General features: G+C 43.6%; 2 protein-coding genes and 1 pseudogene across 11 annotated transcripts in view; 2 read left to right on the forward strand and 1 right to left on the reverse strand.

The window, feature by feature from the left end:
- Positions 1-13,384, reverse strand: part of Cep63 (centrosomal protein 63) — a 41,753-nt gene extending 28,369 nt beyond the window's left edge. For 2 of the 10 annotated variants that reach the window (XM_028756617.1, XM_028756611.1), the window contains exons 1-6: positions 12,759-12,973; positions 10,668-10,705; positions 9,058-9,090; positions 7,038-7,106; positions 6,157-6,334; positions 564-659 (exon numbers count right to left, since the gene is read on the reverse strand). In XM_028756617.1, the coding sequence (XP_028612450.1) occupies positions 564-659; positions 6,157-6,334; positions 7,038-7,106; positions 9,058-9,090; positions 10,668-10,696 (405 nt within the window). In that variant the 5' untranslated portion in view covers positions 10,697-10,705; positions 12,759-12,973. Of the gene's footprint in view, positions 1-563; positions 660-6,156; positions 6,335-7,037; positions 7,107-9,057; positions 9,091-10,251; positions 10,597-10,667; positions 10,706-12,758; positions 12,974-13,101 lie in introns of those variants that run through there. The other 8 variants (XM_028756619.1, XM_028756615.1, XM_028756620.1 and 5 more) reach the window with 7 other exon arrangements.
- Anapc13 (anaphase promoting complex subunit 13) lies at positions 13,135-21,599 on the forward strand. The gene is made up of 3 exons (XM_028756621.1): positions 13,135-13,185; positions 16,858-16,983; positions 21,369-21,599. Exons 2-3 carry the CDS (start codon positions 16,885-16,887, stop codon positions 21,492-21,494), a joined length of 225 nt encoding a protein of 74 aa, XP_028612454.1. The 5' UTR covers positions 13,135-13,185; positions 16,858-16,884; the 3' UTR covers positions 21,495-21,599.
- A 4,164-nt stretch (positions 21,600-25,763) lies between these two features.
- LOC114612007 lies at positions 25,764-26,184 on the forward strand (annotated as a pseudogene).
- The last annotated feature ends 796 nt before the right edge of the window (positions 26,185-26,980 follow it).

Raw genomic sequence — 26,980 nt, forward strand, 5'->3', positions numbered from 1 at the left:
CTCTCTTCCTTCCTTCCTTCCTTCCTACCTTCCTTCCTTCTTCCTTCCCTTCCTTCCTGCCTTTTTGGTCTTTAGAGACAGGGTTTCTCCGTGTAGTCCTGGCGATTCTAGAACTTGATTGTAAACCAGGCTGGCCTCTAATTCACAGAGATCCACCAGCCTCTGCCTCTCTGGGATTAAAGGTATGCACCAGCACCTCATAGCTCCTCAAATAATTCTAAAGGCTTTGAATCATCCAATATAAACTTAGAAATTAAAATAGTAAATGTTCTGGAATCAAGATTTCAGTATTATATAAACATAACTCTTTTTTTCCTTTCTGTGCTCAGCCAACTGCTGACCTAATCATATCAAACATGCTAGGCAAGATTCTTTACCTAGATTCAAGGTCAGAAAAAAACATTTCTACCACATACTTCCCACAGAATATCACATTTCTCACCACTGAAATCAGAAGGCTGTGCATTTCTCGCCACTGAAATCAGAAACGAGTTCTCAACACGACAGTCAAGAGTTACAGAGAAAGAACGGCCACACATGGCGGCCCAGAACCAAAGGCTCACCTCCTCCTGCAGCTTCACTAACTCCTCCTTGTACTCCATGGCCATCTCCTGCTTGGTTTTTTCATGTTCTTCTATCTGCTGATGCAATATTCCAACCTAAAAACAGGAAGGGGTAGGACTGCTCAGTATTAGCATTGAAAGGATATCCCTGCAACACAGCACAAAAATAATCCTTTCACTTACTTGCAAACTAATGTTCTCAAGTGTAACTACATAGTTAGCCTTCTTCCCAGGCAGGCAAGTAAATGGCTGAGTCAACAGTCTACACAACAGCTATAAACACGAGCAACTCTTTTACAAATTTAAAGTTAGTGCAAGACTCACACTCCCTGCCTGATTTATTCTCCCCAACCCTCTGTTAAAATACTAAATGCTCATAAAAATTACAGATACAAAATTTAAAATTTTTGATAACCAAAAATATTTCCATTTTAGAGACCTGTAAAACTTAAAACAGTAATTTCTGCAAGTAAACCACAGGTCAGTGATATCAGAGACAGATTCTGAAGTGATCCTAACCCAGTCTTCCGTGATTGAGTCCCAGTGACAGCAGCAATCTCGTACCAGTCCTCAACTCTTAAGTATCCAGCAGTAGTCTCCTGACAACTGGTTAGAATTTAACCAGTACATGAGAAGAGAAAGATGGCGGGGGGCGGGGGAGAAGGGGGGTGCGTGTGTGTGTGTGTGTTCATATATGTATATAGGTGTGCACACATGTGTATAAACATGCGTTTAGAGACCAGACAGAGATGTTGGGTGTCTTCTTCAATAATCTTCCCCCTTATTGAGGAAAGGTCTCTCACTGAACTTAGAGCTCATCTGTTCAGCTAGACTGACTGGCCAGCAAACTCTAGGGATCCTCTTCTCTCTGCTCCTCTGGTGCTGATTACACATGTATACAGTCATATCTGTAGCTGACATGGTGCTGGAGATTAAACGCAGGTCCTCATGCTTGTGTAGCAAGCCAATTACCTACTTACTAAGCAGTCTTTCAAGCTTTTTCTTATTTCTTAAGACAATATTTAAATGACTAATTTTCAGTCTTCCTATTGAAACATATCTGGAGATTCAGATAGATAAAATTCACTTTAGGCAGCATGTGAGCTGCACCCTGTGTTGTTTCCTGTGTTTAGTTCTGTGCTGGGGATTAACCTCAGGGCCTCTGCATATATAAGTACACATTCTGCCACTGTGCCACTCATCCAACCCCACAAATGGTGATCCCCAGGAGATTGACCCCAGGCCTTTGCATATGTGAGCACATGCTCTGCCACTATCCACTCATCCAGCCCCACAAATGATCCACAGAAAGTTCATTATTACTCATCATCAAAGTATATTCTAATGTTCACTGTGATTTCTTCATGACTTAAAAGATATTTGGGGGCTGGAGAGACGGCTCAGTGATTAAGAGCCATCTCTTAAGATTAAGTGTACTGACTATTCTTCCAGAGATCCTGGGTTCAATTCCCAGTAACAACATGGTAGCTCACAACCATCTGTAATGGGATCTGATGCACTCTTTTGGTGTGTTTGAGGACAGCTACAGTGTACTCATATAAATAAAAATAAATAAATCTTTAAAATATATATGTATACACACACACACACACACACACACACACACACACACACACATATATTTGGTAGGCTGAAGAACTCCCTCAGCAATTAAGAGCATTAGCTGCTCTTTCAGAGGACCTGAATTCAATTCCCAGAATCCACCTGGCAGCTCCCAATCATCTGTAATTCCAGTCCCAAAGGATCCAATGCCCTCTTTTGACCTCCATGGGTACCAGGCACACATGTGGTGAACATAAATATGTACAAGTATAACATTTATATCCATAAATAAAATAAACAAATCTAAAACTAAAGATCATTTAGAAGTGCATTGATTTTCCAAGTACTTGGAAGGTCATTAAGTATATTGCTTAATTTCCAAGTACTTGAAAAGTTGTCTTTTATTATGTTGAGTCTTAGCGTAAATCTACTTTGTTATAAAAATATACAACTTAATCTGCTGATTACAGTGAGAGCTGCTGGACTGCAGTGAATGTTTCAGTCACTTAAAAAGAGCATGCTTAAGATCAGTTAGGTCAGGTTGATTCTGATCATCACTCCACTTTAACTGGCCTTTCCATGTGCTTGTCCTATCATTAACAGGAGACCTGTGTTACTTCTATAGATTCCATGGACATAATTTCTCCCTAAGGAGCCTGTGCTGCTTTGTACACTTTAAGGCTGTTATTACTTACAGTTGGATTATTAAAGAGTTCCAGAGTTGAGGGCTGGGACTATTCAAACTATTTTTCATTTCTATTATGACTTCTCTGGGTCATTCATAACTTTACTCAATTTCCAAATACACAGATTTTTCAAGGTTATCTTTTTCTAACTTGCTTCTGCTATGTTAAGAGAGTTTATCTATGATTTCAAGACTTTGTTCATGGCCCAGGATAGAGTCAATTTTGGTAATCACTCAGTTTGTGCTGCAGAAGAAATGCATGCTCTGCAGTTCTCTTGTGTTGAGTTCTATAGTTATAAACTGGGTCAAGTTTGCTGATCATGCTGTTCAAATCTGTATCTTTATGAATGTTCTCCATCGGTTACTAAGAAAAATGTGTTAAAACTCTCAAGCATGACTGTGGCTTTATTATTTCCTACTGAGAGTCCTGGTAATTTTTACATACATATAAGGAAGGTTAAAACTATCTTACTATATTATTTGGTCTTATTTTGAGGTTTTCTAGAAGTGCAATCTGAGAAACAGACTTCTGGGTGGATAACTAGAGTGACCTTAGAAAGCACAATGAGGAGATGGGAAGGAAGAGTCTTAATGGCCTATTCCTGGGCAGACTACGGCAGTAAGCAGCTGGAGCTGTGTCACTGGGAACCTACTAAGGAAGCAGACGGATGGTTTCTATCTCTGTGAGCAACAGGAAGCTGCTGACTTTACCCATCCTCATCCTGCTGAGGTTTGCCCTGGGAAAGTTAACTACCCGACATGTCCAGACTTGGTGTGAACAGTTCACAAGGTCCTGAGAGAAGCAAGTGCAGTGGAATAGTAAAGACACAGAGAGCCATATAGGTGTGTGTTTGCCTGTGTGTTATCTGTGTACCACATCACATGCCTGGTGCTCATGGAGGCCAGAGGAAGGTGTCAGATCTTCTGGGACTGGAACTAAGACAGCTGTTAGCCACCACATGAGTGTTAGGAATCGCACCTGGATCCTCTGAAAGAGCAGCCAGTACTCTTAACCACTGACCTATTTCTCTAGCCCACCAAATTGTTCTGTCTCTGCAATCCAGTGTGGTTATCATTTGTTGTGCTTTCTTATCATCTCCCTGTCTCTGTGTAAGTTGTGTTCTTAAAAGATGTGCCTAGGGGCTGGAGAGATGGCTCGGTGGTTATGAGCATTGGCTGCTCTTTCTGAGGTCCTGAGTTCAAGTCCCAGTAACCACATAGTGGCTCACAACCATCTGTATTAAGATTCAATGCCCTCTTCTGGTGTGTCTAAAAACAGCAACAGTGTACTCATATACATAAAATAAATAAATAAATAAATAAATAAATAAATCTCTTTTTTTTTAAGATTTATTTATTTTATGTATGTGAGTACACTATAGCTGTCTTCAGACACACCAGAAGAAGGCATCAGATCTCATTACAGATGGTTGTGAGCCACCATGTGGTTGCTAGGAATTGAACTCAGGACCTCTGGAAGAGCAGATGGTGCTTTTAACCACTGAGCCACCTCTCCAGCCCCCATAAATAAATCTTTTAAAAAAAGATTTGCCTAAACTTTAAAATAAACTCTAGGTTAGCAAATACCATTCGCAGAAATCTAAATTAATACAGCTGATATTACTAAAATGTTATTTGACTCTAAGTGCAAATGGCCAACCACTGATAACTGTTTAATGTTTTGAAATTTTCACACATGTATACAGTATCAGCAACCAAACCACAATTTTGTGTTGTCAGTCCTGGTAGTATACTGGCCTTCAGGAGGGCAAATGCCATGCAGGCAAGTCTGGCAGAATGAGCGTGAGGCTTAGGGATAGCATTTACTCACAGCTCGTATCCTTCCCAGACTAATCTGTATGGAAACTCAGAGACAACGCTTCCACCTAAACACTTCCTGCTTCCCTTCCAGTATTCAGTGTTCTTCTACTGCACCAGCTAAGTTATGAGGAGTAAGTCAGAAGCTATTCTTAAACCTCCCCCAAAAACTACCAATATTAGTGTGTAGTGGGACTGGAAATGATTTTATTTTCCTTCTTCTCTCTTATTTTAAGAGAGGTCTGTCTGTAGTGGGTTTCCTTAACTTTGCTTACAATACTGATGATCCTGGCCAGGACTGTGCGTGCTAAGCACACTCCATCACTGAGCTGCTTCTCCAGCCTTGAACTGTTTAACTCTGACAAAGGAGGCAAACTGTTAAAAGCAAAGACTCAACTTTAACATTTGGTAGGGGTGGGGGGAGTGTGGAAGAATGCTGGAACTGAACCTAAGGCTTTCAGCATACAAAGCAAGCACTCTACTGCTACACCATGTTCCTACAGCTTCAACTTTGTTTTTCACCTCACTTTACAAGCGAAGCCAAACCAATTCCTATAAACCTGGTGATGTAAATATGGACATGTAATATGATGAAGTTATGCAAAGATTATATAAGCCTCCTCCCGTTTTCTTGTGTGCTAGGGTTGCAAATGTATACCACCATGCGTGGATATACTGCATGACCTCTGGGGATGCAAACCCAGGGTCTTAGAGTTGCACAGCAAGCACTAAAAGCCATATCCTAGTCTACACTGGCATTTTCTTAAATAAAGTATACATTATACATTTCCAAAGTAAAATGGTCCTTGAAACAGATACTACTATTCTTATAATTTCATAATAAATTGTCTTCTAAAAGAAACCATAAGAGGACTGGTGAGATGGCTCAGTGGTTAGAAGCACTGGCTGCTCCTCTAGGGGACCCAGGTTGAATTCCCAGTACCCCACATGGCAGCTCACAACTATCTGTAACTCCAGTTTTAGAGAATCTGTGGCATCAGGCATATATATGGTACACATATATATGCACGCAGGTGAAATATTCATTTACATAAAATAAACCTTTAAAAACAAACAAAAACAGAAACCATAAGAATTAGAATAAGGTTGGGCGGTGCTGACACACTCCTTTAATCGCAGCACTCAGGAGGCAGAGGCAGGCAGATCTCTGAGTTCCAAGCCAGCCTGGTCTACAGAGCAAGTACCAGAACACCCAGAACTACACAGAGAAACCCTGTCTTGAAAACACAAAAGCAAAAAAAAATTAAAAATTTAAAAATTTAAAAAATAAAAAAAACCCACCAAACAAACAACCCTAACTTGGTAAACAAATGCTTTTTTTAGAAAAACAAACACTTAAGAAACATGTTTGGCATAAAAGATTAAACTACCACAAAGATGAATTAAGGGTTTAGGTGAGGGTTGCTCCAAGTGTATTATATACATGCATGAACATGGGTGTGCAGTACTATGTATAATTTAAAACCCAGAGTCAAGATAACAAGAAAAGTGAAGTAGCCACTCTACCTCTTTGTGCTTCATGTTCAGCTGACTCCTCAGAGCCTTCAGCTCCCGATCGCGGATGTCCAAACAAGTCTCCAGAGCGTGTGTCTGCCCCTCCCACTCAGACTTCTTATGAGCCACCATGATGTCGATCTGTTTCATGAGCTCTTGCAGTTCAGCTTCACAGGATGTCAAAAACCCCCTACAAACACCAACAGGCCAGACACACTTCATGCCCAAGTGGTTTCTCATATCTCACAGATAAAGCTATCACAGACTAAACCTATCTGAAGAACCTTCCAGAAGCAAAGCCAGGGTGTCTGAGCCTTTGCTTTCTCATGCTGTCACATGCTATGCTGCTTAATCCCATACAATAGTTTGCACTCCTCTAATGAGTAACCTAAAACCGACCTCACTTGCTGAAACACAGATGCATGTTTTACATCTAGCTTGCAAAGTGAGACTTGCAGAGCTACTAACCACATCTTCTGGGATATTTAAGGGATTCTTTTGGGAAAATCCAAGCAAGCCTATGTTGCATCTCTTTTAGCCAAAATGAACAGTCTTGGTAGCAAACAGACTATTATGCAGGAAAAAGATAACAGAAAAGAACTGTTTCAAGAAACTTATCCTTGAGTAAGATTTATTGCCGTTATTTCTCTCAACTGTTATTTGGAACACACTGTAGCCTACCTCACTGCTCAAGCCACTGATGCCCTTCTGAGCTGCAGGAGAAAACTCAGGCTAGGATAGAAGCCGCAGTCCTCCCTAGTACTGCTGAGAGAAGGCAACTGATGCAGGAGCAATGCTGTCCACAACATCGTGCCATAGCTCAGCTTATCATTTGGTCTAACAGAACCCAGATAAGTTTTTAAACTGCAATGAGCTCACAAAGGCAAACTTACCCACTATGCCCCCGATTTTGTATTCCTTCCAACAAAGCCTCCATCACCAAATCCCCTTCGTTTTGGCAACTAAGGGGGGAAAAAAAAGGAAGAGTGAGAAAATTGTTGTTCTGAATTCCAACATTCCAACTTAGGGTGAGTCAAAGCAATCACAGTGAGAAAATACAAAGCAGCCTAAAATGGCTGTACAAGCAAGGATTATCATCTAGAAATGCTAGCAACAAATACAATCCAAAAGCAAACAAAATCCTGACTGCTGCTGAAACGATCCTACAAAAATCAACAGAACACTGTATTACTCTAGGCATTTTTTTTTATTGTTTAACTTAATTTTTGAGACACAGTCTCACTATGTAGCCCTGGCTGGCCTAGAACCAGCTATGCATGTAGACCAAGCTGGCTTTGAACTCAAGAGAGGTCCAGCTGCCTTCTGAGTGATTGATAGAATTAAAGGTATTTGCCACCAGGCCTGGCTTTCTTTCTATTGTTGTAGTCAAGACTTATTTTTTTAACTATGTGTCCATGGAAGCCAGAGGCATTGGAACTACCAGATCTAGATCTAGGAACCAAATTCTGGTTCTCCTCAAGAACAGTATACACTCTTAACTGCCAAGCCGTCCTTCTAGCCCCTTTATGCTTAGTTCTTCAAGAATGTGAGGGTGAAAAGTTATTTTCTCTCAAGGGACGTTAACACAAACCCCCACTACAAAATGAGAGGAGTAAACCAGGACCACTGATGAAAGGAAAGCAGCGCTTTCCCTACCATAACAATTACTGTTCCTGACACGTCCCCCACTCTTCATGCCAAATTATATAGAATTTAAAAATAAAGATTTAGCATATTCTTCCTTCTTTCTAAACTACCTGTTTCTCAGTGACAGAAAACCACTGTTACTCATCTCTGAGGTTCAGAGCTAAGACCCATATTTTAACATGGCACTGCTGCAAGCCTTGGGAAACTTCACCTCCCCTTAAGCAAACTGCTCACAGCTGCAGGACTGCCAAGAAGGACCTCAAAGAAAAACGAGAGGAGACAGAAAAAAAAAATTGCCTGAAAAGAGAAATTCACACCATGAAGAAAGAATAGCCCTTAAACTCAGAAGTATCATGAGTTGTATACTAAGTTTCTCTTCTTCAGAAATTCTCAAAGTGTTCTTTAGCAGAGACCATCTTTCATTCTGAAGTAAGTTCCCCCATTAGGCTAGAAAGAAAGATTGTTATTCTTGCAGAGGACCCAGGTTTGATTCCCAGCACCCATATGGTAGCTTATAACTCTCCATAAATTTAGTTTCAGGGGATCAGAAGGTATGTGCATAGTGCAGAGATAAACATGCAAGCAAAACTCTCATGTACATAAAATTTAAAAAGGAAAAAGAAACCGTCCTTTTCCCTCAGTTTTCAAAGTTTCAATTCAATCAACCTTGAAGTACAGACAAGGTTAGGGTGTAGAGATTTGGTCCCTCTGTCCTAATGCTTTCCAGAAGCCTTTCCAGTAGCCTACTTCTCAGAGAAGTAGATTACCTTATTCAACAAACAGTTCAGTGGTGTACAAATAGCTCTCTACATAATAATAAAAGACATGCTCCTTACCAAGAAATATACCAATGTGGAACTAAAAAAGAAACAAAATGTTCAGCATCCCCTGACAATGAATGCACAGACAGAAGACACAGAGATGACTCGAGACACAGACAAGAATGAGAGAGCAGAGGTACAACTAGTGTGTTGCACTAGTGTATCTGCACCTAACTCTACATGTCCTAACAAGGACTGTGGGCTCTTCATGCATGGTGTGGCTGAGGGGCTTTCCTCCACCCAGTGTTCCTGATATAGTTCACCATGACCCAAAGGAAAATCCTAAAGGAGAGGACTCCACACCTCATTCTACTTTCTTCTAAACCACAGTAAGAGTCAAATTACAGTGCCACCCAGACCCAGCCTTTGCTCTGCTCCAGAATTGGGAGACAGCAGAGTCAACGCTAGACAGAGACCCAGAAAACAATTCTGCTCTGCAACTAACCAGCTATGTGCCGTCGAACTTCGGTTTTTCCATCTGTAAAATGAAGGGTATGAACAGTAACTTCCAAGGTCTTTATTTCATCGTTTTTTATAATTATTTCTCAAAATTACTCCTACTAAAAATATACTTCTTTAGGTCATGCCATTCTTAAACAGTGTCTATTTAATAATATATAATGTCTTGGCATTTATGTATGACACTAACAATGTGTATAATATATGCTAACCTTTAGTGAATATTCACTTTATCTACCTGCCTTTTATACTTTCTATCTTCCTTGTAAAAGGCAGGTGCTACCCCTTTGATGAAACAAGGAGAACAGCTTGACTATGAAAAGCTAAGATTATATTCCTTAAGTTCAAATCCAGGAATGTGACCCTCCAGTCTAAGCAATGTGCCATTTTTTATATCATTCTGCCTTCTTATGGCTGACAGGCTCTTCTCAGTGGGCAACAAAATAAAATTGAAGCATATGGTCTAATGGCCACTTGGTGGCAGCAGCACTGTGATAAAGCTACTCAGATACAAGAAAAACCACCAGCTCAAATCTTAAATCCTAGAATTGAGACAAAGACCTTCTAGTTTAAAACAGGCACAGATGACCAGTAACTGAGAAATGTCTGCTAATGTTAAGTGTGTTTCTTTAACAACACCCTACCCTTCTCTAGGATCAGTTACACAGGGAGGACTGAGATTTCTTGTAGATATTTGGCTTCTGTCCCTAACTAACATGGCCTGCATTTACTCAATAAGTCACATGTTTCCTCTTTGGTGGTGCCACGTGACTGTAACTGAGTATTCTGTGTTCCTAATATTCAATACAGACTTAAGCAAAAACTGTTTGATGACCTATCACCCCTTACCACTAACGTCAAATACTAACATAGTAGGGCTTCTCAGCCAGCCAACAGGGCCCTCATCACTGAGGGAATACTAAGAAGCTGTACAAAGAGGTATCAATCACCATATACATCTGTAGAGGGCCTGTGATGAGGTGAGACGTGCCTCTGCCTTTGGGTGCTTATTTACTGAAGAACAAACAGAGGCATACTGCCTTGACAGAGCGAAGTCATCAGGTGGAAGAGTCAGGGACAAAGCTAAACCTTCTACAGAGAAGCCTCGGTTTGTTGTTTTATAGGGACTACGACAGAGTTTTATAACTACTACACAAAAAGGAAAAGAAGCAGTACTGACCTGGATATGATGCCTCACACCGGGAATCCTAGCACTTGGGAGGTGGAAGCAGGAAGATCAAGTTCAAGATCATCCTTGCCTACATAGTAAGATCAAAGCCAGCCTGGACTACAAAAAACCCAGCTAAAGCAAAAGTAGAAGGAAATTATCACAACTATTGGTCTTGAAGGGTTCCTACTAGCTAGAAACAAAACAATTTAGGGTATAGAAAAAAAATGTTATATGTTCAAACAATTTAATTTAGGGTATAGAAAAAATTGTTATATGTTCAAACAATTTAAACATATTAAAGCCTATTGGTTGGCTGGTTGGTTGGTTTTTAAGGTTAAAGCCCTTGGGTTACTTTTGGAGGTTGCTAAGTCACAGATTTAAACACATTCAAGTTGATCTGTTTTAAGGTAGAGCCCTTGGGTTACCTTTGGAGGTTGCTAGGCCACCAATTCATTGCTGTAGTCTGAAAAGAAAGGAACGGAGTTAAGCATTTTTCTTGCCATTCCTGTACTTCAGGATAGTCAGATAGCTGTGGAAGGCAAGTTCATCATAAGAGTGCCAGAGCTAAGCAGCACTGGGCACATGACGTCACTAGAAAGCACCACTCCGTGGCTGTGCTGCAGTAATAGACCCAGGCACTATTAGCCATGGAAGATCTAGCTATTGACCAAGAGGCTCTTGGGCAATTTTATGGTGGGTCAACTGAGCAGACAGCATAGGAACCATTACATCCACAGCTTAATTTTAACATTCCAATTGGGATGACTCAGATATTACAAGTCTCCCTGATAATGAATGCAATGGATAATTTTTATAATATAAAACCTATGACAGTTTTCTTGTACCTCCCATCAAAAATCAAGGTTGAATCTAACACTATTATTTCAAAAGATCATTGTATTTCAACAGAACTTTCTGTAATTATGGAAACATCTTATCTGTGTTAATCAATCAAACAGTAGCCAGTAGGCAACCTGTGAGTGCCGAGTATTTCAAATGTGGCTAATGCAATTGGGGAACCAAACTTCTATTTCATTTAAAACATCAGAGCTGGCTGATGACTACTACACTGGACAGTGTAATTCAAGATTTAGCGAGTAGAGAAGTCATAGAAGAGGTAGAAGCATATATTCAAAAATACATACAACCAGCTAAACCTGAATGATAAAGGAAAGAGAGGGAAGAAACTGCTATCCATTAGAAGGCTTTAAAGGCCTAACAACCCAATGCAGTAGACAGTTCTCTGCAGGATTTTGGTCCAAGCAAAGTATTTCGTGCACATATGGAATAGCTGAAAAAATCTGAACCCACTGGACATTGTCATTGTGTATTTTTTATAAATTTGTACTGATGTAAAAATAGTACTGTGATTTTATAAAAATTAGAAAAGCAAACCTAGCCTTTGGCATGGGGAGCACCTTAGCTATGACAGGGTAGAGGTAGGGAGCACCTTAGCAATGTCAGCTATGGCAGTGTGGACTAATGCTGTCATCATCAGCCACTACACAGTACAGGAAGGCCTAAGTAACAGTCCCTACCTCTCCAAGGAAGGAAGCAGAATCAGCATAATTAACAGTATCTACACTGTTTTTGAAACTTCAGCGTATACACATTTTAAAGAAACGAATGCCTGTGTTTATAAATCTCTAACCCACTTTAGTTTCACAGCCTCCTTTATTATACTGATCACTGAGAACGACAAAATAAAAAGACAAAGAGCAAGGGACAAAAACCTAAAAATGGTGCTGCACTCCAAATAAGATAATTCGTTTCATCATATCATTATATTAAGCCTTTTAAGAAAAAGTGTAAATAGCTAGATAATCATAGCCATTGATCTCTGACTTACATACAAAATATAAGATAAATACAAACATTGGAGGAATTGTAAAAAGAGCACCTACCCTGCTTTAATAAAGTAATAAATTTTAAAACTCTAAATTGGCCTCAAGTAAGAGAGCTCAGGAAGCCAGGTGAGGTGGTGCAGGTCCTTAACTAAGAGGCCTTAATAGGTAGGCCCATCTCTGTGAGTTTGAGACCAGCCTGGTCTACATTGTAAGTTCCAGACCAGAGACAAAGGAGAGCCGGCGCTAGCTGGGGAGGGGAGCGCTTTTGGCACTAAGTGTACAGTCTATAAATGTAAAGTCGTATCTGACATCAGAATGCACTAACTCCACGATTTTGTAAAGTACAAAAGCCCTATTTGCAATCCATTCACTGACAAGTGTCTCCACGTTAAAGCGCTGTTATGGAACTGCCCTTTCAAATTTTTCACTCTACCAATCTTGTTTCCTATGCTTGACCTGAAAGCGTGAAGCCATCTGCAATTCCCCTAAATTAGGGGTTCCTGCCACGTTCCCGCACCTCTCATACTAACATTACCCGGGAACCCTGCGGGCTTTCCGCTAAGCGGCTAACGCTAAGGCCTGGCCGTACACCGGCAGCAGCAGGCCGGTCCCTTCCCGGGAGCCAAGCAGCCCGCAGCCCACAGCCCGCCCTCTCGCAGGCCATAGCACCTGGCCGGCCAGCCCAGAGCCCCATAGAGAGGAGGCGGAGGGACCCAGGGACGCGACGACCGGGCAGCCGCAGGCGAGCACTGGACGGCCCCGCGGTACGTGGGCCGCAACGAGCTGCGGCCGCGGGCCATGCGGCCTGGAGGCTAGCGGCACCACGGTGGCCAGGGCCGCGACCGCACAACAGGCCGCAGCTCGCCCGTCTTTGGGGCACGCAGTCGGTTACGGAGCGCGCCCCCGGCAGAGCGCGCCCCCGGGCCTCCCCGCCGTTCCTCGGGCCGGGGACGCGCGTACGTCACAACAAATCGACGTTCGTCCCGCCCCCTACAGCAGCGAATGGACTCACCCACATACGGGATATGAGAGCGCCGCGAGTCACGTGACCCGGAGGAAGGGCGGGGCCGGGAGGAAGCCGACGCGCGCACTGTGGGTAAGGGTTTTTCGCGCCCGAGGCCCGGGTTTCCAAGGGTGGCCAAACGCTCGCTCTCGACTTGGGCGTCCACCGCTTCCAGAGGCGCAGGCCGGTACTCTCAACCGACCTTCAGAGCCAATTCTCTACTGCACGCTGTGCGGAGTGGAACGGAGCCCCCATAGCGACGCTCGACCTCCCCCTGGCACTTCCGCATGTAGTATCTCCGCCCCTCGAACCGGAAGCAGCGGGTGCCTCTGCGTGTAGTGACCCAGGATGGTGGCCTGCGAGGGCCATTCTTAGTATAGGCGCCGTGTTTTTTAGCTTAGAAATGCATTTAGAAAGCTGTGATTGTAAAAAATGCGTAAAACATGCGTTTGTCTCATAGAATGTACGCATCTATTATCTAAAAAGAGTTGTCTGGACATTGTGACAAGCTGTCCTCCTGTTGTCACGTATTGTGCCCAGAGATCTAGGGGACTGATTGGTGAAGGAATGAACTCTTGGAACTGCACTCAGCCTGGGGTCTAAAGGAGACAATCTGAGAGCTGAGAGTTTTATATTATCTAGAGGGGGCGGCATAGGAAGATAAGAGTACTGCTTATTAAAAAAAAAAAAAGGAGGAAAGAAAAGAAACCTTGAGAAGCTATGCTCTGTTAAGGGTTTGGGCCATCGCCTGTGCTTGCTTTTCTGACCCAGGAAATAGATGTAGACCCTAAAGACCTGTCATTCGTGTTGTGTTTGGAAGGACAGCCAAGCATAGCTGATGAAGTACAGGGGGTGGGTGAAAAGCGTACCAGTTTGTAAGCATGTAGAAGGGGGTCATGTTACAAAATATTGGGGCCAGCATGTGGAAAGACTGGGTATCGTTGCATTGCCACTGGACAGTAGTCCCCTGCCAGTCAGTCACAAAGCTGACCTCACGTGTTTCATAAATCATTTAAGGCAAGCGGCAAAGCATTCAAGGACCGAAAGCCTGCTAAAAAGCTGGAGGGAAGTCAGAACACTTTAGAACAAGGTGTAACCTGTAAAGAACTGGGAAAATCAGCACCGGAAAGTGTGAAATGTAGCCGAAGGCACAGCTACAAAAACAAAAGGCTGACAGGAAATGGGGGAAACTCTTGTCAAGGCCTGGAGGGGTGGCTAGAAGAGGCCCTTCAGCTAGCTTTGCATTAGCACTAGCTAGGGTCTGGTTACGTCTGAGGAACACTGCTAAGCCTGGTTTTCACATGGCAGAAGGAGCTGGCCACCTTTGTCTTCAGTGTGTGTGTGTGTGTGTGTGTGTGTGTGTGTGTGTGTGTGTGTATGAGCACACACAAAAGGTGTGGTGGTGGTTTCTGCCTACAGGTGGAGTTGTGAGTATAGAGGTCAGAGGTCAACATCAGTGTCTTCGTTTATTAATTTGAGTCTTAAACTAAACCTGGAGCATTCTGATTTAACTAGACTGCCTGTCCTGGCAGCCTCCCAGAGAACACACGTGTGTGACATGGTGCCAGGGTTGTTATGTGGGTGCCAGTAATCTGAATTCAGGTCTTTTTGCTTGCACAGTAAGCATTTCACTCCAGTGAACCTTCCCACCCACCCTCCGCCCCATCTTGTTTAATTTTTGAAAGTAAAAGCCCCTTCCCTCCTGCAGACTAGGTAGATAGTGCTAGCTTGCCTTTATCCTGTTGGAGACAAGCACATAGCCATATGGCAAAGTTTGTTTCTTGCATGAGTCTCCCTTCTCTCAGAAACAGAACAGTCCCTGAGAGAGCTACTGGTGCTACTCCTTACAAGACCTTTCCTTGGGCTGCCACGTTGTGGCAGGGAACACAATAGGATGTGTTTGTGATAAGGAACAAACTTGGAAGCCAGAAACCCAAAAGTGCTGCTTAATGACCAGTCTTTTGAATTAGACTGCAGTGGTTTGAGGAGAAGAATGTGGAATAGTCTGTGGCCAGGTAGCTAAGCAAACATCCTGAACACTTGGACTAGTCACTGAGGAGAACAAGCAAGACAGCTTAGTGGCTTAAAGGCGTTTGCTCCCATGCCTGGCAACATGAGTTCAATCTCTGGGACCCACCCGGTAGAAGAAGAGAACCAAAATCCCCAAGTTGTTCTTTGACTTCCACACATACATACACAAATAAATATTTGGTTTTGTTTTTTTTTTTTTCCAAGAAGGAAGAAGGCTAGGTGTTGGGATCACAGCACAAAGGTCCTTGTTCCCACAGATATCCAGGGAGGCTGAGAATGTTAAGCATGCAGGATCGTTAAATGGGAAATTGTAAAACTTGTTCTTCTATCCAAAAAGGTGGCAATTGGAAGTGGTTAATAGCCTGGTGACCTGTGTTATCTGTTGGGCCAGACCACATCCAGCTCCTACAGCCAGGACTGAAGGTGGCTAGGAATCTAAATGACCCTTATAGTCAGGGGTTCCCTAAGCTCCCACAACCAGGACCAGAGGTAGCTAGTACCCCAGATGATCTCCATGTTATTGTATGAGGAGACCTTCCTTAGACCCTTAAGCTAGTACAGGTTAGCCTATCTCTAGAACTCATCTTCTTAGAAGAAATGACATGTACCCTAAGTCAAGTTTCAATGGAATTACACCTCCTTGTACACGGGAAATTGGTATTACACCAGGAAACTTTTTTTCCAATTCATACTGTATTTAACTTTGTTAGGAATAAACCACCTGACATCAGACTTCCAAATCTAAGCCACATCAGTCTGAACTGGGTTTTCATTCTCACCTCCTCGAAGTTTGCTTCCCTCCCTGAACTCCTGCAGGGTTCCCCTCAGCTGGGGCTATAGGTCAGTTGGCAGTGCGCTTAACTAATATACACAAAGCCCTGGATCTATTCCCAGTACCTCATAGAGCAGAGAAGGTGGCACAGGCCAATTCCAATCCTCCCATTGGAGGAGGCAAGATTAGGAGCTTAAGGCTGCTTTTGGCTGCAGAGAGTTTGAGACTCTCAAAAAAAACAAACAAACAAAAAGGAGGAAGCCCAGAGAGGCAAAGAACCTGGAGCTGCCAACGTTGATCTTGGACTACTACTGTTGAGTTCAGTCTGGATGCTATTGAAGAAAGGAAGTGGTTTCCTGGGTAAGCCCAGCTGCCCACGTTGTTCCTGCCCTAAGGATTAGCAGCTGGCCTACGGTTGGTCACTTTACATATCCCAGCTCAGTGTCACCCAGCATGTTCCCCTAGCTCCTGTGCCTTAAAAATGCCAGTGTGTGAGCTGAGACAGGTGGAGACTTGTGCCAAATAATGGGAGAGGGCTTAAGGAGCAGGAGATGACACTCGGACCAAGTCAGTCTGAGTCAAGTCAGAGACTCATCAAAGACATCACAAACAGAGAAGGGTGATTGTGTAAGATTGTAAAGATAAAAGACAGCTACATTAACACGCATGGCTTCCAGGACCTTATTCAGAAGACATGTTTCTCTCTAGTTGCACTAGCAGCCTGGTCTGTTGACTAGACTGTCTATCCCATATACATTACCAAGCATCTGCCAGCTGAGGTTAGGAGTGAACTGTGCCCTTTATGTTGTCATCTGACACATACAAGATGGGCCTTTCCTGGGGTGATGTTAAACACAGCAACAAAAACAGTTTCAAGCTAAAGGTATAAGAGATCCTGGTACTGGATTATACTGTACCTTCATTGTGTCGGGAAAAAAAAAAATGACCTCTTTGGCTTACAGACCTGACAAGATCAAAGCTGCAGGAGAATGGACAGTGAGGTACAGAGAGATGGAAGGATCTTGGACCTGATTGATGACGCTTGGCGGGAAGACAAGCTGCCATATGAAGATGTTGCGATTCCACTGGTAGGTTGTGATTTGGGCTCAGGACAATGGATCAGAGACAAAATGTGGTGAGACTTAGTGGAGGTTGGTGGGAAGTGAAATGCCAGGGCCCAGAAATCCAAGCCATGGCTTCCTCTAAACCTAGAAGTCTCTGAAAAGTGGCTAGTTCATCTTTTCATGGCTCAGAAAACTGGCTGGTGTGAGCAGCTTCATTAGAGGTCATACCAGGGCTGGAGCCCAGATTTTTGAAGCCACAAAAGCCCAGAGGTAGGCCAAAGCCAGAGGGAAGCCAAGCGTGAGTTTCACACATCATACCCAGGAGCAAGGAGCATGGTAGCTTATCAGTCTTTGTTGTTTGTTTGTTTGTTTGTTTGTTTTAAGATTTATTTGTGTGTATATATGTGTATGTATATGAGAATGTCTGAACCAATGTGCAGGTGGGGAGGGGGACAGAAGAAGGCATCAGATTCCATGAAGCTGGACTTACAGGTTAGAGGTCACCCCACATAGGTGCTGGGAACAAAGCTTGGATCCTCTAGAAGAGCAGTCGGTGATCTTACCACTGAGCCATCCCCTCAGCCCTTAAGATTTATTTCTGTTTGTGTATGTGTGAGTGTCTAGGGTACAGTGGGGGAGCCCTCAGAGGCCAGAAGTGGGTGTCAGATCTCTTGGAGCTGGAGTTAAAGGCAGTTGTGAACCACCCACTGTGAGTGCTGAAAACCAAACAGTGTCCTCTGCAAAAGCAGTAGACCCTTTAATCACTGAGCGATCTTGCAGCCCCTCTGCTGGCATTTCTGAAACACTGGCATGCACACAGGCTAGCTGCTTAGAGGCTACCTTGCCTTTCTTCTTTGGCCTTTAGACATACAAGCTCTCAGTAAACCTTTTTTTTTTTTTTTTTTTTTGCTAATCTCTGGGAACCTCCCTTAAAAGGCAATTGTTGAACCTTCTGTAATAGTTAACCTCTTACTTTTGCTTATGTAGATTTCTTAAAAACTTTTATTGATGTTACAAAAGCCTAACAAAGGACAAGGAAAACAGAGTCTGGGGACTTTCTCTGTACAGTGTGACACGTGCTCTAGAAGAGCAACTAACACAGTATGACTTCCAGGAGCACTGCCTGCCACTGCTATTTTACAAAGAAAATACTCTGCTACTTACACTCTTTCAAGAGTAAGGTGGAAATGTGTTCAAGTCTCAGCTTAGTTCAAGTTCAGGATAATAAATAAAAAGAATTATAGCTACCATTTATTACCAGTTTTAAGCCACAAACTAAAATTAAGGCTTGCGTTATCTATAATCCTTAAGACAGCCGTACAAGGGAGGTGGTGGTATCTCTGGCAGGAAAAGAGTAGGATCAGAGAGGTGCACTTACCTCAAGTGTAGTGGCTAGTTAAGTCAGATTTCATGCCTCAGTCTGCAAAGCTCAAAGTCTGTAAGCTTTCATCTGTCCACCCAGCCAGCCAGCCAGCCAGCCAGCCAACAATCGCTTCTCTAGAGTCTGCTGTGTGCCCTAAGGTTATATGAGCATAAAATAAAGTTCTTGTTTGGGGCCAAGGATCAGGAGAGGCAGGCCACTGACTAATTACACTACCAAACAGGAGGAAAGAACCAAGTGGAGAATGGCTGGAGGCCTGGCATGCACTAGAAATGCAGGGAAGATGAAATCCTTAAGAAAGAACCAGAAGTGTAATGGTGCTAGACAGGGTACTGCAACACAGAAGAGAGGGTAACAGGCCCGGGGTTTTGAAACTCGTTGGGAGATGGTGAAGCAGTGGGCAGCAATTCCCTTTGTAGTTAGAAGACAGAATGTTGGGCATAGGTGAGAAGATGTTTGTGCTTCCTTCTCTGGGGATCTAGGGATGAAAGGTCTGTGGGGTGAAGCTGCGATGCTCACATTTGTCTTTCAGAAAGCAGGGTTTGTAGCAATGACAGAGACAACCTGAGAGAAGAAAGGGCCAGGGGACATCACTGCGCCAAGAAAAGTGTGGTGACTTGCTGAACTCCATACAACAAGATTTAAGGAGTACTTATGTGGTAGAGAATGAAGAGAGAAGTCTCTCTGCTGACTTCCTGGTGGCATGGTAGCCTGGTCCTATGGCCCATCCATACAGTTTTGTGATTGTAAAGGAATGTGTCTGTCGGTTAACTTTTGCTGCATAACAAATTGTCCTGAAACTTAATGGCTTACAGAAACAACTGTTTGGTCATGGGTTTATAACTCAGTGGGGCGGTCTGGTCCACACCAGTTCAGCCGACTAATCCTGGGCTCGCTGGTGCTGCACTGTCAGCCAGTAGTCTAGCGGGAGCTGAGTGGTGCAGGAGGTCACACGCCTGGCAGTTAACAGGGTGTCTCCAGGAAGTGGGATGGCTGGGACTTAGCACCCAGCACCCAGCAGGTCTTCTGGGACCTCAGCCTCAGGTTCATGAGCAACAGGGAAGTGCAGAGCCTTAGGGCTCAGACCCCAGAACTGCCCCACAGCTGCATTCTGCTGAGAAGAGCAGGTCTGTGGCCAGTCCAAATGCACAGTCAGGGATTAAACTCTGCCGCTTGGCAGGGGCAGCTGCAGACAGCTTCAGCTGTTGGTGACGTTGGCCCCATGGATGTTGTGCTTATGGTATTTTGTGTTAGGTGGGTATGTTTTGTCTAGCTTTACATGATAGTATTCATCGCAAGAATTAATAGTCACCAAGCAAAGCATACATCATTTTAGGAAGCCTAGCACACCCTTCGAGAGCATGAAATTAAGTAGTTCTGAATCAAAGGCCTGTTTATTTTTTGTGACCTGTAGGTCAGATTTCTAAAATAGAGAGTGACAATTCTCTGGATCTGTTTACAGAATGTTGAATCTCATTTTACATTTCTAAAAGCAGATGCATGTGATGCAAACACATTTGTGTTTTTCTTGTATGTGTGTACCTGTGTGCCATGACACACATGTAGAGCTTGGCCTTGGCAGCAAGTGCTTTTACCCACTGAGCCATTTTACTGGACCTGATTCAAATACATTTGTACATATTGTAACTATGTTCTATATGTTGAACATAATTTTAAAAAGAAAAATACCTCCATATAGTTTAAATATAAGTAGGAAATCCTAACTTTGAATATTAAGCAGAAGTTTGCTAACACAAAGTGTAAGTTCAGGGAATTGCACAGAAATACATGGTATCAGTGAACTCTGGAGCCAAGCATGGGTCTAGTGTGGCCCCATGGCTTATCTCTGTAAGAAAATGGTTCTTGGGGTATGAGCTCATCTTTACTGTGTTTTCTCACTAGGGGGAGCTCTCATCTGTTACATTGTCAGTGTCCCTTATCCAGCCCATATTGTCACTAAAGTGTTTTGGGTGTAACATTTTTTTTTCTTGATACAATTCCTGTATTTGAAAACATATCAGCAAATCAAATTGGCCCTTAAAGCATTTTCAAGAGGCTCGGCATTGGCTCTTGTCAGTGTTCTCAGCCACTCACTTAGCAGTGTGTGCCGAGGAGTACTGAGCACCCTACACAGCAGTGTATGCCCTTGGAGTACTGAGCCCCTACACAGCATTTACAGGATCTAAATGGCCTCATTCTTTCTTTCCCCCAAGGCAGAGACATGGAAAAAAAGCTCATTTTTTCCCCATTTTCAGGAGTGTAAACAAAGGCCCCAAAAGTATGAATTACTTCACCACCCAAATAAGCCAGCAAATGAATGGCTGTCTGGGGGCTCCAGTCTTTGCCCTTAGCCCTCCTGCCCCACTGCCTTTGGTAAGAAAACCAGAGTCGCCGGGTGGTAGTGGCGCACACCTTTAATCCCAGCACTTGGGAGGCAGAGGCTGGCGGATTTCTGAGTTCGAGGCCAGCCTGGTCTACAGAATGAGTTCCAGGACAGCCAGAACTACACAGAGAAACCCTGTCTCAAAAAACCAAAAAAAAAAAAAAAGAAAGAAAGAAAAAGAAAAGAAAACCAGAGTCACAAGACATAGCATTTCATGCTGAAAGGGGACGCAAGCCACACTGAACAGAACCTCTGATAGTTTCTATACATCTGTTTGTTTTGACTCTTTCTTTAGAATATGCATCTCAGCTCTGCTGACTGTCCTTAGGCCCTCACAGGCTTTAATTCATAATGCCCTTGTGTTTTCAGAAATAATTACAAGACCATGTCCACACCTATAATCCCAGCTCCTGGGAGGCAAAGGAGGATAGGAGTGAGACCTCGGGGTCATGAGCTGAGACTGTGGCTCAGTGGTAGAATGCTTGTGTAGCTCGCGCAGGGCCCTGAGCTCAGTACCCAGCAGTGCAGAAACACAGTTCAAGGGGACAGTAAGTTTGGGGCCAGCCTAGGCTACATGAGAACCATCTCAAAAGGATATAGAAAGGACACTTCCTGATGGTTGTTATGGCCATGCTTCCCTTCCAGAGTGAGCTTCCTGAGCCTGAGCAAGACAACGGTGGCACCACAGAGTCGGTGAAAGAACAGGAGATGAAGTGGACAGACCTAGCCTTACAGGGCCTCCACGAGAACGTCCCACCCGCTGGAAACTGATGCTGGGCTCCTTCCCATGGATGGGGTTTTCAAAAATATGTGGATAAAAATGTTTCCTGTCTCCAAATTCAAATCTTTACGAATAAATCAACACTCAAAAACATATGCCTACTTGTTTGTTTGTTTGTTTTACCAACAAAGCCCAGCGTAAAAATATTCCGAATGAGAAACTGAGACTTCTCAGGAGTGCAGACTTCTCAGTGTGGCTCTCTCTTGAAGCCTACAACTAGTCATTCCTGCACTTGTGTTTGAACACAGTCGATTAAACGTTTGCCTTTAGCTCCAGTTTTGCTTCTGTCAAACTTTAATACTTCCCAACTACTTACAGATGTCCTTTGGCACAGGTAGTTGAAAATACAAGCAGGAAAGACAGAAGAAACCAGACGTGAAGAGAACCATAGACTTGTATTCCCATTCCTGAGAAGTGTTCTGAGAGAAGTTAACCTGTATGCGCACGTGTCCCGAGCAGATACCCCCTCACTGATAACTGCCACTCTTAAGAGTCCCAGGCTATTTTTAGACATTGCATAAATGGACAGATTAAAAAGTTATCTCTGAAGAATTAGAGGATGGCTTAGTCAGGACCTAACTTTGATCCCAACTCCAGTTAAAAAAAAAAAAAAAGGATTCACGGCAAGATATCGTGTGTTAGTAAACCCAGTTAGCTGTTAGCTACCTCTGCTCTCTGTCTATGGCCATTGCCTTTGTACCACTGGAGAGGTTCTCTGCTCGAGCGGAATACTCCTTTTATTCAGAATAATTATGGCATCTCATATCTCAGAGCCCCTACAAATATAAAACACGGTGGGACCAGTAGTCAGAGCTATATTTATACAAAAATTTGTCAAGGGTGGAGAGATGGCTCAAGTGGTTAAAAGCACTTCCTGCTCTTGCAGAGGACTTGGGTTCTGTTCCTGGCACCCATATACTAGCTCATACCTGTCTGTGACTCCAGTTCCAGGCGGTTCCTTACCCTATTCTGGCCTCTGAGGAGATACATAAGTACAAATAGGCAAGACACTCATAAAAATATAAAAATAAATCTTTTTCTAAAAAAGGAGCCCATGGCATCAAGTCTTGGGGATGAATGTACTGCTATGAAATGTCAGTTATTGGCTCTCCCTTCCAGCCGTCTCCTGGAGACAGTATAAACACAGCACTCCAGAGGACATGAGCTGGGTATCTCTGGCAGCCGGTATACAGAGACACAGTGGCTAGAGAACGGGTGGAAAAATAGGGAAGGAGCTACTCATGGTGAAGTAGAGCATAGGAGATCTCAATAGATTTCATTCACTTTAAAGACAATGGGACATTTCTTGTACCTGCCTTGACTTTCTGAACCAATACCTGACCAATGAGGGGTGAATGTTGACCACAGAGCAAGAGATGACACAAAGCCTCAACTGGTGTTACCAGCAAGGGACCTGGGTGGGCTAGAGGCTTCTCCACATTTCCTGAGTCATTGAAAGGTTTAATCAGAGCTGGGGACTGCCTGATCTTTTTTATTTTGATTTTTTTTTGTTTCATTTTATTTTGTTTCAAGACAAACTTTCTTTGTATAAATCCTGGCTGTCCTGGAATTAGCTCTGCAGATCAGACTGGCCTGGAACTCACAGAGATCACTTGCCTCTGTCTCCCAAGTGCTGGGATTAAAGGCGTGAGACACCACTCCCAGCTTTCATTTGTTGTTGTTTATTTGTTTGTTTAATTCAAGTCACCCCAGTAGATGGATTTCAGTTAAGACAGGAAGTGCAAAGACAAAAGAGCTCCACTCTGGAAAAGATAATGGCGCCTTGGACTGCGGAGGTGAAGCTGGAGGTAGAGGAGTTAGGGATAGCTCTTCCAGGTGAACTTGCCCAGGCTTGCCCACTGCATAGTATTCCCTGCTGGATTGAGGCGGTATGGTTCTAAAGAAACTCACATGCAGTGTGGGCCTTGTCTTAGAACCCAGAGCTGAATTCTCTGAGCCAGACGCAATCTCTGTCTCTGAGAAACAGCCGGAGGCCAGGAGCTGCCCATCATCTGAAGCCCATCTTAGACCTATCCCTTCATGGTATCACAACAATGGCAGCTGGGATGGTTGGAACACTTCCATGGTTCAAGTCCTGCCTTTTCTTTTTAGCTGGATGTTGCTGTCCTTTGAACTGGAGATGACAGCTTAAAATTTAATGTTAGCTTATTGCAGGTTAAAAGACTTATAAAAGTTATTCAAATAGCACCTTCCAATGTAGACTGTCTCATCTCAAATCCTATGTCCTTGCCAAAAGCCACATCCATGCTCTAGAAAATCCCATCAGAATTCTCAAATTTTTCATGTTTGTCTTATTTCTAGAATGGAGACAGAACTGAGAGAATTATTATTTGGGGACCTTGGATATATGAAATATTAAATATTCCTATTTAATTACATATATATATATATATATATATATTCAGTCATTTTCAGAGTCAGTGCCCCTTTGTACCCAGCAGGGGCCGCTCAACTTCTTCTTAAAAATTCAAAGCCTTCCAGTACCAGTGAACCCAGAGGAAGCAGCAAGTCCTGAGGTGCTGGCCCAGGGCAGCTGGGACTCAGATGATGGACATTCCTAGCCTGCCTCTGCCCCTGAGCCAACCAGCGCTGGCTCCATGAGTGTGCACTCTCAGAAGCATGCATTTGTATTAATTTAACCCTTCTTATCTTGAATCTTTGAATCGCTTATAAAAAGGGTCCATGTTTTCATCTTTCAGTATATTCCAAACATTATGTAGCTAGCTAATCCACGGCAGCCATCAATCAGGGTTTCATGTCAGCTAGAAAATAACTCAAATGTCACTACATTGGAAGGGCAAGCATTTAAGGTCCTGAATCAGCAGACTTCAAAGCACGAGAAAAGCAGGCAGGTCCCAGAGAAGCAGAGCGGAGAGCTAAGGCGAGCATCTTTGCTGTCTTGTGGGGCTTCTGGTCCTCTGGAGATCTTCCCAAGGTGGTAGCTGATTGAACTTGCCTGAGTGACAGTGGTGTGAGGGGCAGCTACAGAGATTCTGTAAGCTGACCAAGACAGATGCATGGACAGCTAAGAGCACTTGAGGCAAGGTAATCGTGAGACTCTGGGGTGTGTCCTTACTGAAGTTTGCACTGACTCTTAGCCAATGACTATGTAACCTTCTCTAGCCCTGCCTCAGAGTAGACCCTTTGACCCAAATAATGTATGAAAAGCACAATGACAGCTGGGGACAGTATTCAGCTCCTCGGTCCATTACTGGTACTCGGTAATATAAAGACTTTTGGGCTATTTTTCTGTAGGTTATTTACTCAATTTGTTGAACATATGCAAAAACTATTTTTTGTGGCTCAAATTTGGCCAAATCATAGCAGTTTCCTTTGTTTTCAGCTAATACTGTTCCAAGTGTTGATTGTACATTTGCAGAAAAATACCCCCACACACATACTCATTAGCTGGATTTGCTGGGGGCAGGAAAAGGGGACAAAGGGTGGAGAGCTCAAAAATACCAAATGACTGGAGAGGAAATGAGAGAGGGTGATGTAAAAGCCCGTCCCTGTTATCCATGTCTTCCCTGGTGACTCAGACCCCCTTTATGGAGATGCCACCGGTGACCCGAAGGCAAAAAAGACTTTCCTCCACCCATACTCTGGTCTTGCCTTCACTCTTCTGGCAGTTCTGCCCCCAGCTTCCACACTTTCTAAATGCTACTCACTAAGTGGCAGCCATGCTGGCTCTGGCAGACTTTCTGCTAAATCCCAGTGAGCTTGCCCTAACACCTGCCCTTGACTGAGACCCCTCATGGTCTGGTCTGTATCCTTTCAAGGCTCTTGCATTCCCAGCCTCTCTCCTTCCAGGCTCTATTCTCACAGCTGTGGTAATTTTAGGAGATGTACCTACCTCTCCACCCACCCCACTCTCACCCAGGCTGCCTTGGAGCTGGAGAGGTAAGGGGCTCTTGGGAGTCTTAGGAATTCAGGCAACAAGGCATCTGAGCCCTCTCATGGCAGAAGTAGAGAAGGCCAGTCCCTATTTCCCCATGGACTTTTCACCCTGTATCTTTCTCTCAATCAGCCATCTCCCCATGATCTGTTTTCCCCCCTATTGATTGCTTCTTTTATTACTTTACTTTACTGTAGCATTTATCTTATCTAAGAAGCATTTAACTTCTCTCCCTCTCTGCTTTCATTTTGCAAAGTCTCTGAAATATGTTTCATCTCAAATTCACAGCTCATTTGATTCCCTTAATAGTTGCTTATCGCTTTTTCAACTTGGGCCCGGCAGAATGGCTCCCGCAAAGAAGGGTGGCGAGAAGAAGAAGGGCCGTTCTGCCATCAACGAGGTGGTGACCTGAGAATACACCATCAACATTCACAAGCACATCCATGGAGTGGGCTTCAAGAAGCGTGCTCACTCAAAGAAATTCGAAAGTTTGCCATGAAGGAAATGGGGACTCCAGATGTGGGCATTGACACCAGGCTCAATAAAGCCGTCTGGGCCAAGGGAATAAGGAATGTTCCATATCGCATCCGAGTACATTTGTCCAGAAAATGTAATGAAGATGAGGATTCACCAAACAAGCTCTACACGTTGGTAACTTACGTGCCTGTTACCACGTTCAAAAATCTACAGACGGTCAATGTGGATGAGAACTAACCTGCTGAATGTCAAATAAAGTTGCAGTACTGCCTCCAAAAAAAAAAAAATAGTTGCTTATCTAACATTATGTATGCATACAATGTATGTACAGTAACTAAGTGCACAGACCTTGAAACAAGATGACTTGAGTTCAAAACCCAAAGCCAAGCAACACTCCAACTACGCATCCCCTCGAAGGCTAAACCCAGGTCTCCTTGAAGCCAAGGTTGACAGCACTACCTATATCATACGCTTCTCAGGTTAAATGAGGCAGGGCAGTGATATGTTTGGGCAGACTGGGACTCATGGCAAACACCTGAAACCTGAGCTATCGGTTGTTATCAAGATAAGGCAATAGGCCCTTCAGAGGCATCCTATATTTAGCTCGTGACCTTTGAGATGGCAAGGTTAAGCAGCAATGACTTTGGAAGGCAGAAGACCTGGGTTTGAGCTCTCTCTTAAGGGAACTGTGCTGGGGATTGAACTCATTATGCTAAACAAGCACTATGCCACTTGAGCTCCAGCCCCAGCCTGACTCTGGTTTAAAGAGCTAGTTGACCCCTTGCTAACCCTGAGGCCAGGAGTCTGCCACCTTCTCTCAGCCTTCTGGAATCAAAGACTGAAAATGCATTCAACACGACACAGTAGCTTAAAGAATGATAAGCATTTAAGTTAAGCATCCAAATTTTATTTCCTGCATCATTTTCTGAAATTCATGTTTTTAACGAGTCTTGGTGTGTGTGTGCTAAGTTGATAGGTACTTGTGTGGGCATAGCTGACTATGAATTTGCATAAATATGCTTTGTGCAGTCTGGAAGGAAAGGCAACAAACCTACTGGCAAGGGTCAAGTCCAGGGACAAGAT

This window comes from Grammomys surdaster, unplaced genomic scaffold, assembly GCF_004785775.1.
Source record: "Grammomys surdaster isolate TR1022 unplaced genomic scaffold, NIH_TR_1.0 126131, whole genome shotgun sequence".
NCBI classification, from domain to species: domain Eukaryota; kingdom Metazoa; phylum Chordata; class Mammalia; order Rodentia; family Muridae; genus Grammomys; species Grammomys surdaster.